General features: G+C 38.2%; 1 protein-coding gene across 1 annotated transcript in view; it reads right to left on the minus strand.

The window, feature by feature from the left end:
* Positions 1-1,178: 1,178 nt before the first annotated feature.
* LOC133608431 (ATP-binding cassette sub-family C member 12-like) overlaps positions 1,179-14,795 on the minus strand; it is a 74,782-nt gene continuing 61,165 nt past the window's right edge. Inside the window, exons 21-30 of the mRNA XM_061963653.1 lie at positions 12,783-13,009; positions 12,568-12,705; positions 8,492-8,681; positions 8,346-8,435; positions 8,092-8,281; positions 7,868-8,027; positions 7,728-7,806; positions 4,842-4,955; positions 1,963-2,127; positions 1,179-1,558 (exon numbers count right to left, since the gene is read on the minus strand). Of these exons, the coding sequence (XP_061819637.1) occupies positions 1,454-1,558; positions 1,963-2,127; positions 4,842-4,955; positions 7,728-7,806; positions 7,868-8,027; positions 8,092-8,281; positions 8,346-8,435; positions 8,492-8,681; positions 12,568-12,705; positions 12,783-13,009 (1,458 nt within the window). The 3' untranslated portion in view covers positions 1,179-1,453. The remainder of the gene's footprint in view (positions 1,559-1,962; positions 2,128-4,841; positions 4,956-7,727; positions 7,807-7,867; positions 8,028-8,091; positions 8,282-8,345; positions 8,436-8,491; positions 8,682-12,567; positions 12,706-12,782; positions 13,010-14,795) is intronic.

Below are 14,795 nucleotides of genomic sequence, written 5' to 3' on the forward strand. Positions count from 1 at the left end.
ATATATATATATGTATGTGTGGGAAAAACAATCACAAGACTACTTCATCTCTACAGGCCTGTTTCATGAGGGGTTCCCTCAATCATCAGGAGATTTTAATGGGAGCATTCACATACCATGGTTTGTATAGGGCACAGAGTGGGTGGGTACAGGCTGGCGTAGGGGCGTGGTGATTGGCTCATGTGTTACCTAGGAGGTGTTTCCGTCTGTGGCGGCATTCTGATACAATTTCGCTGCGCTTGTTGAGGGATGACAGGTCTGGACGGTAAATAATAAACAAGACAACATCCTAAGAAAAGTATTCAACAAGAACAACATTAAATTGAGCTACAGCTGTATGAACAATATACGACAAATTATCTCAAACCACAACAAAACAATTGCAAATGAGCCGCCGGCCCCCGGACAGAGCGACTCCAAAACCAACAAAGGCTGCAACTGCCGCAAGAAACCTGATTGCCCTCTCAACGGGGGGTGCTTACAAATATCAGTTGTTTACCAATCTAAGGTAACACGCAAGGACATTAACACATCCGACACATATGTAGGATTAACCGAGGGAGAGTTTAAAACCAGATGGAACAATCACAAGGCTTCTTTCAGGAACCAAAACCTGCGGAATACCACAGAACTCAGCAAACACATTTGGGACCTCAAGGACAATAATGTTGAATATTCAATAACATGGCAAATTCTTGCATCCAGCACACCTTACAATAGTGGTAATAAAAGATGCAACCTATGCTTGAAAGAGAAACTGTTTATTATTTACCGTCCAGACCTGTCATCCCTCAACAAGCGCAGCGAAATTGTAACAGCATGCCGCCACAGACGGAAACACCTCCTAGGTAACACATGAATCAATCACCACGCCCCTACGCCAGCCTGTACCCACCCACTCTGTGCCCTATATAAACCATGGTATGTGAATGCTCCCATTAAAATCTCCTGATGATTGAGGGAACCCCTCATGAAACAGGCCTGTAGAGATGAAATAGTCTTGTGATTTTTTTTCCCACACATACATATATTGCGCTCTACTACGGTATCGAGCACTATTTTTTGGATAACCTTATTAAGACATATATATATATATATATATATATATATATATATATATATATATATTTATAAATAAAAGACTTATTTTGAACATTTCCATGACTGACACCCTTCCAGATCCCCGGCACCAAAACTCAAGAGGGGAGCCGTAAAAGTAATAAAAAAAAAAAAGTATATATATTGTATTGCTTTTGAAAATGACAAATATAAGATTTGATTTTTAGTGTGTGGCCCTCAGTGGAAAAAGTTTGGACACCCCTGCACTAGCACCGCCCACTCACTGTCCCTAATGTTGTGGCCCACAAGCAGCAGTCAAATGAGAGTCTCCACGTCACAGTGCACGTGCAGGTCAAAGTGCACGTGCAGGTGCAGGTCAAAGTGCACGTGCAGGTCAAAGTGCGTCTGATTGGCTGACAGTGTTTGCGGCCGCCAGCAGTGAAGAGAAGAGGGAGTCTTGCCTTCTGGACAGAACATCTGGACTGTCCAACTCTGCCACCTGGAGCACGTGTGGCAGCGTCAGTGTACTGCAGCGTGTGTGTGTGTGTGTGTGTGTGTGTGTGTGTGTGTGTGTGTGTGTGTGTGTGTGTGTGTGTGTGTGTGTGTGTGTGTGTGAGTGTGTGTGTGTGTGTGTGTGTGTGTGTGTGTGTGTGTGTGTGTGTGTGTGTGTGTGTGTGTGTGTGAGTGTGTGTGTGTGTGTGTGTGTGTGTGTGTGTGTGTGTGTGTGTGTGTGTGTGTGTGTGTGTGAGTGTGTGTGTGTGTGTGTGTGTGTGTGTGTGTGTGTGTGTGTGTGTGTGTGTGTGTGTGTGTGTGTGTGTGTGTGTGTGAGTGTGTGTGTGTGTGTGTGTGTGTGTGTGTGTGTGTGTGTGTGTGTGTGTGTGTGTGTGTGTGTGTGTGTGTCACCTTGCCGTGGTCCATGACCAGGATGCGGTGTGCCTGCATGACAGTGTTGATGCGGTGTGCGATGGTGAGCACGGTGCAGTCCCTGAAGGCGTCTCTGATGGTGGTCTGGATCAGAGCGTCCGTCTGAGCGTCGATGGAAGCTGTGGCCTCGTCCAGGAGAATGATCTGGATGGAGGTCAAAGGTCACGTGAGGATTGGTCCTCATTGAGGACTAAACTTGGACTTCTAACATGGAACTGAAACACTAACTTTTGAAATACTTCTTTCAAAGCATTTCAATGCAATATTTGATATTTTTCTTTTATACATTGTATATATATATATATATATATATATATATACAGTATATACATATATGTATATATATATATATATATATATATATATATATATATATATATATATATATATATATATATATATATATATATATATATAATATTAATAATAATAATTTGATGTAGAATGTTAGTGAAGTGAATTTTCTCTCGTGACTCACAGCACTTTACATAGTGAAAGCCAATATGTAAGTTCCATTTAAAGCAGTGTGGGTGTCACTGGGAGCAGGTGGATAGGTGTCTTGCTCAAGGACACAACGGCAGTGACTAGGAGGGCGGAAGCGGGGATCGAACCTGGAACCCTCAAGTTGCTGGCACGGCCGCTATACCGTCCCAACATCAACTATTATGGGATGTCAACATCAACTATTATAGGATGTCAACATCAACTATTATGGAATGTCACCATCAACTATTATGGGATGTCACCATCAACTATTATGGGATGTAAACAAACTATTATGGGATGTCACCATCAACTATTATGGGATGTAAACAAACTATTATGGGATGTCACCATCAACTATTATGGGATGTCACCATCAACTATTATAGGATGTCAACATCAACTATTATGGGATGTCAACATCAACTATTATAGGATGTCAACATCAACTATTATGGGATGTCAACATCAACTATTATGGGATGTCACCATCAACTATTATGGGATGTAAACAAACTATTATGGGATGTCACCATCAACTATTATGGGATGTCACCATCAACTATTATGGGATGTAAACAAACTATTATGGGATGTCACCATCAACTATTATGGGATGTCAACATCAACTATTATGGGATGTAAACAAACTATTATGGGATGTAAACATCAACTATTATGGGATGTAAACAAACTATTATGGGATGTAAACATCAACTATTATGGGATGTCAACATCAACTATTATGGAATGTAACATAAACTATTATGGGATGTCAACATCAACTATTATGGGATGTAAACATAAATTATTATAGGATGTCAACATCAACTATTATGGAATGTAACATCAACTATTATGGGATGTCAACATCAACTATTATGTGATGTAAACATAAATTATTATAGGATGTCAACATCAATTATTATGGAATGTAACAAACTATCATAGGATGTCAACATCAACTATTATGGGATGTCAACGTCAACTATTATGGGATGTCAACATCAACTATTATGGGATGTAAATATCTACTACTATGGGATCTAAACTTTAACTATTATAGGATGTCAACATCAACTATTATGGGATATCAACATCAACTGTTATGGGATATCAATGTCAACTATTATGGGATGTCAACATCAACTATTATGGGATGTCAACATCAACTATTATGGGATGTCAACATCAACTATTATGGGATGTCAACGTCAACTATTATGGGATGTCAACATCAACTATTATGGGATGTAAATATCTACTACTATGGGATCTAAACTTTAACTATTATAGGATGTCAACATCAACTATTATGGGATATCAACATCAACTGTTATGGGATGTCAACATCAACTATTATGGGATGTCAACGTCAACTATTATGGGATGTCAACATCAACTACTATGGGATATCAACATCAACTATTATACGATGTCAACATCAACTATTATGGGATGTCAACATCAACTATTATGGGATGTCAACATCAACTATTATGGGATCTAAACTTTAACTATTATAGGATGTCAACATCAACTATTATGGGATGTAAATATCTACTATTATGGGATCTAAACTTTAACAATAATAGGATGTCAACATCAACTATTATGGGATGTTAACATCAACTATTATGGGACGTCAACGTCAACTATTATGGGATGTCAACATCAACTACTATGGGATATCAACATCAACTATAATGGGATATCAACATAAACTATTATGGGATGTCAACATCAACTATTATGGGACGTCAACGTCAACTATTATGGGACGTCAAACTATTATGGGTGTCAACGTCAAACTATTATGCGGTGTCAACGTCAACTATTATGGGATGTCAACGTAAACTATTATGGGATGTCAACATCAACTTTTAATTTATACATCCATCTGTCAGTCCATCTATCCACCCACACATCCACTATCATCCATTCATTCATTTTCATCCATCCACTATCATCCATTGACTATTGTTTATCTGACCATCCATTCAACCATCCATCCACTATCATCTGTCATCCATCCACTATCATCTACCCATTATATTCTATCATCCATCCATCCACTATCATCTACCCATTATATTCTATCATCCATCCATCCATCCACTATCATCTACCCATTATATTCTATCATCCATCCATCCACTATCATCTACCCATTATATTCTATCATCCATCCATCCACTATCATCTACCCATTATATTCTATCATCCATCCATCCACTATCATCTACCCATTATATTCTATCATCCATCCATCCACTATCATCTACCCATTATATTTTATCGTCCATCCATCCACTATCATGCATGCATGCCACGCTACCAACTGAGCTATACCGCCACAAGTTCTGGCGTGGTACCTTGGAGTTGCGCAGCAGTGCTCGGGCCATGCACATCAACTGTCGCTCGCCCACTGAGAAGTTCTCCCCGTTCTCACACACCTGCGCCTCAAGCTGTCCGTCCAGTCTGGAGATCTGTGCACACAAACCACAGACAGACTTAAAGGCAACTTTTCTTACCTCCTGTTACCTTTCTTCTGTGCTTGGGGTTCGCAATAAGTGCCGGAAATGAGAAATCAAAGGCAAGGCGGAGACGTTTATAAAATAATCTTGCCTTCTTTTATACTTCCTCCAAACAAGCCAGTTATTGTCCAGATACGGCAGAAGAAAATAACTTTGTGTGGGTTTGTAGTCCGACGCTGTAGTCAATAAACCTGTTCTTCTTTTCTATCCTCTTGTTGTGGGGCAGACTAGCTCGTACATGCACATGCATCCATTTTCTACCGCTTTTCCCTTTCGGGGGCGCGGGGAGGTGCTGGAGCCAATCTCAGCTGCATTGGAGCGGAAGATGGCGTACACCCTGGACAAGTCACAGGGCCAACACAGATAGACAGACAACATTGCCATTTCTAATACAAAGTAGCGTACAGTTCTAACGTCTATTATTCAGTAGTCTCGCTGTGGAAGCGCTAAAAACTACAACAAAGATGGCGGGGATAAAACGCTGTCGAAGTGGAGGCACGTAAATAAGACCCGCCCACAAAACAGCGCATCTCGAAGAGACTGTCAGAAAGCGACTTGAAGATGATCTGTAAAACCTCATCTATGCCACACGTTGACCAAAGAAGCACCATCACATTAGACTTATATAAAAGACATGCTATGTAGGAAGTCTTTTAAATGTAATATGACCTCTTTTAGGACAAGATGGTCACTAGAGGAAGCAAGCTAGGCTTCACTAAGGAGCTTCTTCTTTTTGTAATTGGATTTATTAATTGTAATTTTCATGTATTTATTTTCTTTATTTCTCAATTAATTATTGTTTCATTTATTTTAATTTATATATATATATATATATATATATATATATATTTAAAATTTAATAAAATAATATTTTATAAAATGTTTATGTTTTAATTATATATTATTTTATGTTTTTATTTATTATTTTAGTTTATTGTTTTATATTTTCAATTCATTCATGCATTTTTGTATTTTAATTTAAAAAAATATATTTTTAAATGTTTTTTTTTATGCCTTTTTAATTTTATTTATTTGGTTTTACTCATTAAGGAGCTTCTGGTTTTGTAACTGCACCGGTCACCCAGAGGGGGTGTTGTCCCCTCCGAGGTTTCTCATTGTTCCCATCGGGTTGAGTTTTTCTTGCCCTGATGTGGGCTCTGAGTCGAGGATGTTGTTGTGGCTTGTGCAGCCCTTTAAGGGCTATATAAGTCAACTTTGATTGATAATTGTATTTATTTATTTAGTTATTTTATCTATTTATTCTCCATATTTCTGTATTTATTATTGTTTTATTTATGTGTATATTATTAATGGTATTTGATTATTTTTTAATGGTATTTTATAATTGTTATGTTTTAATTATATATTTTATGTATTTATTATAATTTTTCGAATTATTTAATGCATTTATGTACTTTAAAATGTGTTTATTTTTTATGTTTTATTTTTTAGTCATTTATAATTTATTTTCCTCACTAAATAACTTGTTTGTAATTGTATTAATTTTTGTATTTATATTGTTACGTATTTGCTTTTTTAAAACCGCTATTTATTATTGTAACTCAGAATAATTTATGATTTAAAGAAAAGGGGTGGGATTAAATAAGTGTAAACTTCTTCTCACTCCTTTTCAAATATGTAAAAAAAAAAAGAAAAAGAAAAAGAAAGTCCAATGCTCATTTGTTTTTGTTTTTTCTTTTCCATTGTTTTCATTTTGTTATAATGTCTGTTAAGGCTATAGCACTGTATTGGATCAGGTTTGCTCTTGTTTTTATGCATTTTTGAAATAAAAATATATCAATCAATCAATCAAAAATTGTTTTATTAATTTTTATTTTATGTATATATTTTAAACATTTTAATAGCAACAATATTTTATATATTTCTTTATGTTTAACGATATATTTTATTTATTTATTATTTTAATTTATTATTATAATTTTCAGAATTATTTAATTAGTACATTTTTGTATTGTAATGAAAAATTTATTTGTTAATGTTTTTTTAATTCATTTTTAATTGTTTGTATTTCATTTGATTGACTCACAAAGTACTTTAGTTTTGTCAGCATATTTATTTATTTTTGTGTTTATATTGTTATGTATTTGTTTTCTTTACATCTCTATTCATCATTGTTTTATTCATTTTTATTTCATTTATGTATTTATTTTTTAAATTTTAATACAAACTTTAAATTTTTATTTTCAACTCTATAATTTATTTATTCATTATTTTAATTTATTATAATTTTCAGAATTAATTAATTAGTACATTTTTGTATTCTAATTAAAAATGTTTTTTTAATTCATTTTTAATTGTTTGTATTTTATTTGATTGACTCACAAAGTATTTTATTTTTGTAAGCATATTTATTAATTGTTGTGTTTATATTGTTATGTATTTGTTTTCTTTACATCTATTTATCATTGTTTTATTCATTTTTATTTTATTTATGTATTTATTTTTTAAATTTTAATACAAACTTTTAATTTTTATTTTCAACTCTATAATCATTTTAATTTATTATTATAATTTTCAGAATTAATTAATTAGTACATTTTTGTATTCTAATTAAAAATGTATTTGTTAATGTTTTAAAAAAAATCATTTTTAATTGTTTGTATTTGATTTGTTTACACCTTTTCATCTTTAATACGTTTCCTTTCTTCTCTAAGAGGCTCTGCATTTCTCACCATCCAGTCATGTGATGCGGCCATGACTCACCATGTCCTTCATGTAGGTCCTCTCCAGGGCCGTCCACAGGTCCTGGTCGCTGCGCGTGCCGAAGGGGTCCAGGTTGTACCTGCGGGCGCACACGGGCGGTCAGCTGGCGCTCACAGACCAAGACGGGCGGCGCAGCTGACCTGACGGTGCCGATGAAGAGCACGGGGTCCTGAGGGATGATGGACAGTTTGCTGCGTAGATCCTGCAGGCCCACGTGGGAGATGTCCACTCCGTCGATCAGGATGCGTCCTGCCGCCGGCTCCACCAGCCTGAACAGGGACACGCCTAAGGAGGACTTCCCTGCAGCAACAAGCACGGAGGACATGTCGGAGCTTCCCGGGGACACCGCGGTCTCGGACCTCACCAGAACCCGTCCTTCCCACGATGCCCAGCTTCTCTCCGGCTCGCACCAGGAAGTCCAGCCCGTGGAGGACGACGGGCGTGTTGTGCCGGTACCTCATCTGGTAGTCCTGGAAGGAGATGGCCCCGTTCTTGGGCCAGTCCCCCGGGACCTGAGAGTCCTGGAGGTGTCTGGGGGCCTCGGACGTACAACCCTGCACACACACGAGCCTGCTCAGACCCTGAGATCCACCACTGGTACGTCCCACCCATGCTGACCGTGATGTACTCCTGCAGACGCTCCACAGAGTTGAACCTGGCCTCCACCTCCGTGGCCTGCCTCACCACGTACTGCAGCATGCCTGTCAGCTGCAAACACACCATGCCTGTCAGCTGCAAACACACCGGGGAGCTCCTCCTCCTACCTGGATGGTGTAGGACAGGGCCAGGCCCTTCAAGGCGGGACTGATGTGCTGGTTGCTGCTGAGGACGGCGAAGAGCGAGACCAGCAGGGTGAGGGACGCCGCCATGACGTCCAGCCTGAAGGCCAGCCAGCGTGTCCCCGAGACGAAGAGCAGGAAGTGGTTGGAGTTGACGTCGTTCAGGGACTTGAAGCTGCCACACCCGGAAGGAAACAAGAAGACAAATCTTGTCATGAAATCATCAGCAGCTGCAATACACCTTCTTCTTCTTCTTCTTCTTCTTCTTCTCTGTGGACTCATTCAAACACCATGACATCATCACTTTTACTTCACCATATCATCAGCACTTTTACTTCACCATATCTACACTTTTACTTCACCATGACATCACTTTTACTTCATCATGACATCATCACTTTTACATCACCATGACATCATCACTTTTACTTCACCATTATATTCTCACTTTTACTTCACCATGACATCACCATGACATCACTTTTACTTCACCATATCATCACTTTTACTTCACCATGACATCATCACTTTTACTTCACCATGACATCATCACTTTTACTTCATTATGACATCATCACTTTTACTTCACCATGACATTCTCACTTTTACTTCACATGACATCATCACTTTTACTTCACCATTATATTCTCACTTTTACTTCACCATGACATCATCACTTTTACTTCACCATGACATTCTCACTTTTACTTCACCATGACATCACTTTTACTTCACCATGACATCACTTTTACTTCACCATGGCATTCTCACTTTTACTTCACCATGACATCACTTTTACTTCATGACATCATCACTTTTACTTCACCATGACATCATCACTTTTACTTCACCATGACATCACTTTTACTTCATGACATGATCACTTTTACTTCACCATGACATCATCACTTTTACTTCACCATGACATCACTTTTACTTCACCATATCATCACTTTTACTTCACCATGACATCACTTTTACTTCACCATGACATCACTTTTACTTCATGACATGATCACTTTTACTTCACCATGACAGCATCACTTTTTCTTCACCATGACATCAGCACTTTTACTTCACCATGACATCATCACTTTTACTTCACCATGACGTCATCACTTTTACTTCACCATTATATTCTCACTTTTACTTCACCATGACATCAGCACTTTTACTTCACCATGACATCATCACTTTTACTTCACCATGACATCACTTTTACTTCACCATGACATCTCTTGTACTTCACCATATCATCACTTTTACTTCACCATGACATCACTTTTACTTCACCATGACATCACTTTTACTTCACCATGACATTCTCACTCCTACTTCACCATGACATCACTTTTATTTCATGACATCATCACTTTTACTTCACCATGACATCATCACTTTTACTTCACCATGACATCACTTTTACTTCACCATGACATCACTTTTACTTCACCATATCATCACTTTTACTTCACCATGACATCACTTTTACTTCACCATGACATTCTCACTTTTACTTCACCATGACATCACTTTTACTTCATGACATCATCACTTTTACTTCACCATGACATTCTCACTTCTACTTCACCATGACATCACTTTTACTTCATGACATCATCACTTTTACTTCACCATGACATCATCACTTTTACTTCACCATATCATCACTTTTACTTCACCATATCATCACTTTTACTTCACCATGACATCACTTTTATTTCACCATGACATTCTCACTTTTACTTCACCATGACATCACTTTTACTTCATGACATGATCACTTTTACTTCACCATAACATCATCACTCTTACTTCACCATGACATCACTTTTACTTCACCATGACATCACTTTTACTTCATGACATGATCACTTTTACTTCACCATAACATCATCACTCTTACTTCACCATGACATCACTTTTACTTCATCATGACATCATTACTTTTACTTCACCATGACATCATCACTTTTGCTTCACCATTATATTCTCACTTTTACTTCACCATGACATCATCACTTTTACTTCACCATGACATCACTTTTACTTCACCATGACATCACTTTTACTTCACCATGACATTCTCACTCTTACTTCACCATGACATCACTTTTACTTCATGACATCATCACTTTTACTTCACCATGACATCATCACTTTTACTTCACCATGACATTCTCACTTTTACCTCACCATGACATCATCACTTTTACTTCACCATTTCATCACTTTTACTTCACCATGACATCATCACTTTTACTTCACCATATCATCACTTTTTCTTCACCATGACATCACTTTTACTTCATCATGACATCATCACTTTTACTTCACCATGACATCATCACTTTTACTTCACCGTGACATCATCACTTTTACTTCATCATGACATCATCACTTTTACTTCACCATGACATCACTTTTACTTCACCATATCATCACTTTTTCTTCACCATGACATCATCACTTTTACTTCACCATGACATTCTCACTTTTACTTCACCATGACATCATCACTTTTACTTCACCATGGCATCATCACTTTTTCTTCACCATGACATCACTTTTACTTCACCATGACATTCTCACTCCTACTTCACCATGGCATCACTTTTACTTCACCATGACATCACTTTTACTTCACCATGACATTCTCACTCCTACTTCACCATGACATCACTTTTACTTCACCATATCATCACTTTTACTTCACCATGACATCACTTTTACTTCACCATGACATCACTTTTACTTCACCATGACATTCTCACTTTTACTTCACCATGACATCACTTTTACTTCATGACATCATCACTTTTACTTCACCATGATATCATCACTTTTAATTCACCATGACATCACTTTTACTTCACCATGACATCACTTTTACTTCACCATGACATTCTCACTTTTACTTCACCATGACATCACTTTTACTTAACCATGACATCATCACTTTTACTTCACCATGACATCATCACTTTTGCTTCACCATTATATTCTCACTTTTACTTCACCATGACATCATCACTTTTACTTCACCATGACATCATCACTTTTACTTCACCATGACATCCTCACTTTTGCTTCACCATTATATTCTCACTTTTACTTCACCATGACATCATCACTTTTACTTCACCATGACATTCTCACTTTTACTTCACCATGACATCATCACTTTTACTTCACCATGACATCATCACTTTTACTTCACCATTTCATCACTTTTTCTTCACCATGACATCACTTTTACTTCATCATGACATCATCACTTTTACTTCATCATGACATCATCACTTTTACTTCACCATGACATCATCACTTTTACTTCACCATGACATCACTTTTACTTCATCATGACATCATCACTTTTACTTCACCATGACATCATCACTTTTACTTCACCATATCATCACTTTTTCTTCACCAACACATCACTTTTACTTCATCATGACATCATCACTTTTACTTCACCATGACATCACTTTTACTTCACCATGACATCACTTTTACTTCATGACATCATTACTTTTACTTCACCATGACATCATTACTTTTACTTCACCATGACATCATCACTCTTTACTTCACCTGCACACCATGACATCATCACTTTTTACTTCACCTGCACACCATGACATCATCACTCTTTACTTCACCTGCACACCATGACATCATCACTCTTTACTTCACCTGCACACCATGACATCATCACTCTTTACTTCACCTGCACACCATGACATCATCACTCTTTACTTCACCTGCACACCATGACATCATCACTTTTACTTCACCGGCACAAACTGCAAGCGTGGAGCACGCATGTCAAGTTAACTTTCAGTTTCGATCTCCGTCAAGGCAACCTAGGTGGACGCTATCGACAATTTGGAAGATGCGTTCAAGGTACCCAATGAGTAGAGGACGCAGAGCTAAATTGGGCTAAATTGCAAACTGGACAACATCTCGGAGATGCCGTCGGCTCTGCATGGCGAAGTACGATGAATGCGAGGACCAGAAAAGTTGAAATGTATTTTCGCTCGTTTGTGATTCCTTACAGCTGGATGTGCTTGTCCCTCATGGCGAAGGCGTGGATGGTGCTGAGGCCCTGCAGGGTGGAGGTGGTGAGGGAGATGCACGGCGAGCGGCTGACGTTCTCCATCTTCTTCATCTGGCGAATGCTCTTCTGGGAGATGCTGCGAGAGCGGCGAGGAACATGTCAGAGCGTTTTTTTCCTCCCGCGCGGACAACGGCGGGCGAGTGGGCGACTGACAAGAGCATGAGGGCGAACAGGAGCCCCGTGACCACCACGGCGAGCAGCATGGCGGGGAAGACGACGGAGATGATGACCACGGTGCAGGCCACCAGCAGGGCGAACTGCAGGAAGGGGTCCATGTGGAGCGGCAGCACGCTGTCCACCTCGTCCTGGTCCTTGGAGAAGCGGTTGAGGACGCGTCCCGTGGGCGTGGTGTCGAAAAAGCTCATGGGGCTGGCCATGATCTGGAACGTAGGAGGAGTCTGAGTTAGCACCACACGCTGTCAACAACTACATGTCACACCAACCATCCATGCCATGCACATAAACTGATGCTTTTTTCCTACGCTTTAAACCCTGCGGCTTATAAAACGGTGCGGCTAATTTGCCATCATGCTAATAGTAAAATAGTAGCGTTTCTACTCGTATGGATTCTCCATTCGCCACTCCGATGCAATAAAAATACAACTAAAACAATTCTTACTTACTAAAGCGCCCCATGTGATGTCCGTAGGAGTTTCACGCATATTTGAACACGCTATCGTATATTAGCGAAGATGCTAACACGTTTTCGAGTGCCTGAGTTAGCATTATCAACTTACAACGGCGTTGTTTTTGCATTGTTTCGCTTTCACAAATTCCTCCGTAAATTCACCAAAACGTCACCGTGGAGTCATTGAGTCTGTTTAGCTGATTGGAGAGCTAGCTTGCGCAAGCTAGCGGGTCTATAACCATGACTTCTGTTTTGCTTGATCGGCCGTTTTACTGCCTTGTTAGAGACGCCCTTCGGAAACAATTAAGGTATGTAAATAAATATTCACAGAACATTTATGTGTAAATAACTAATTTCACAACCTCATGACTTCTGTTTTGTTTGATCAGCCGTTTTACTGCCTTGTTACAGACACTCTTTGGAAACAATTAAGGTATGTAAATAAATATTTACAGAACATTTCTGTGTAATTAACTCATTTCACAACCTCGTGACTTCTGTTTTGTTTGATCAGCCGTTTTACTGCCGTGTTACAGACACCGCTTGGAAACAATTAAGGTATGTAAATAAATACTTACAGAACATTTCTGTGTAAATAACTCATTTCACAACCTCATGACTTCTGTTTTGTTTGATCAGCCGTTTTACTGCCGTGTTACAGACACCGTTTGGAAACAATTAAGGTATCTAAATAAATACTTACAGAACATTTCTCTGTAAATAACTAATTTCACAACCTCATGACTTCTGTTTTGTTTGATAGGCCGTTTTATTGCCTTGTCACGGACACTCTTTGGAAACAATTAAGGTATGTAAATAAATATTTACAGAACATTTCTGTGTAAATAACTAATTTCACAACCTCATGACTTCTGTTTTGTTTGATCAGCCGTTTTACTGCCTTGCTACAGACGCCCTTTGGAAACAATTTAGGTATGTAAATAAATATTTGCAGTACATTTCTGTGTAAATAACTCATTTCACAACCTCATGACTTCTGTTTTGTTTGATCATCCATTTTACTGCCTTGTTACAGACGCCCTTCGGAAACAATTAAGGTATGTAAATAAATACTTACAGAACATTTCTGTGTAAATAACTAATTTCACAACCTCATGACTTCTGTTTTGTTTGATCGGCCATGTTACTGCCTTGTCACAGACACCCTTTTGAAACAATTAAGGTATCTAAATAAATATTCACAGAACATTTCTGTGTAAATAACTAATTTCACAACCTCATGACTTCTGTTTTGTTTGATCAGCCATTTTACTGCCTTGTTACAGACGCCCTTTGGAAACAATTAAGGTATGTAAATAAATATTTACAGAACATTTCTGTGTAAATAACTAATTTCACAACCTCGTGACTTCTTTTTTGTTTGATCGGCCGTTTTACTGCCTTGTTACAGACACCGCTTGGAAACAATTAAGTTATGTAAATAAATATTTACAGAACATTTCTGTGTAAATAACTAATTTCACAACCTCATGACTTCTGTTTTGTTTGATCGGCCGTTTTACTGCCGTGTTACAGAC

Source organism: Nerophis lumbriciformis, linkage group LG06, assembly GCF_033978685.3.
Source record: "Nerophis lumbriciformis linkage group LG06, RoL_Nlum_v2.1, whole genome shotgun sequence".
Lineage (NCBI taxonomy): Eukaryota > Metazoa > Chordata > Actinopteri > Syngnathiformes > Syngnathidae > Nerophis > Nerophis lumbriciformis.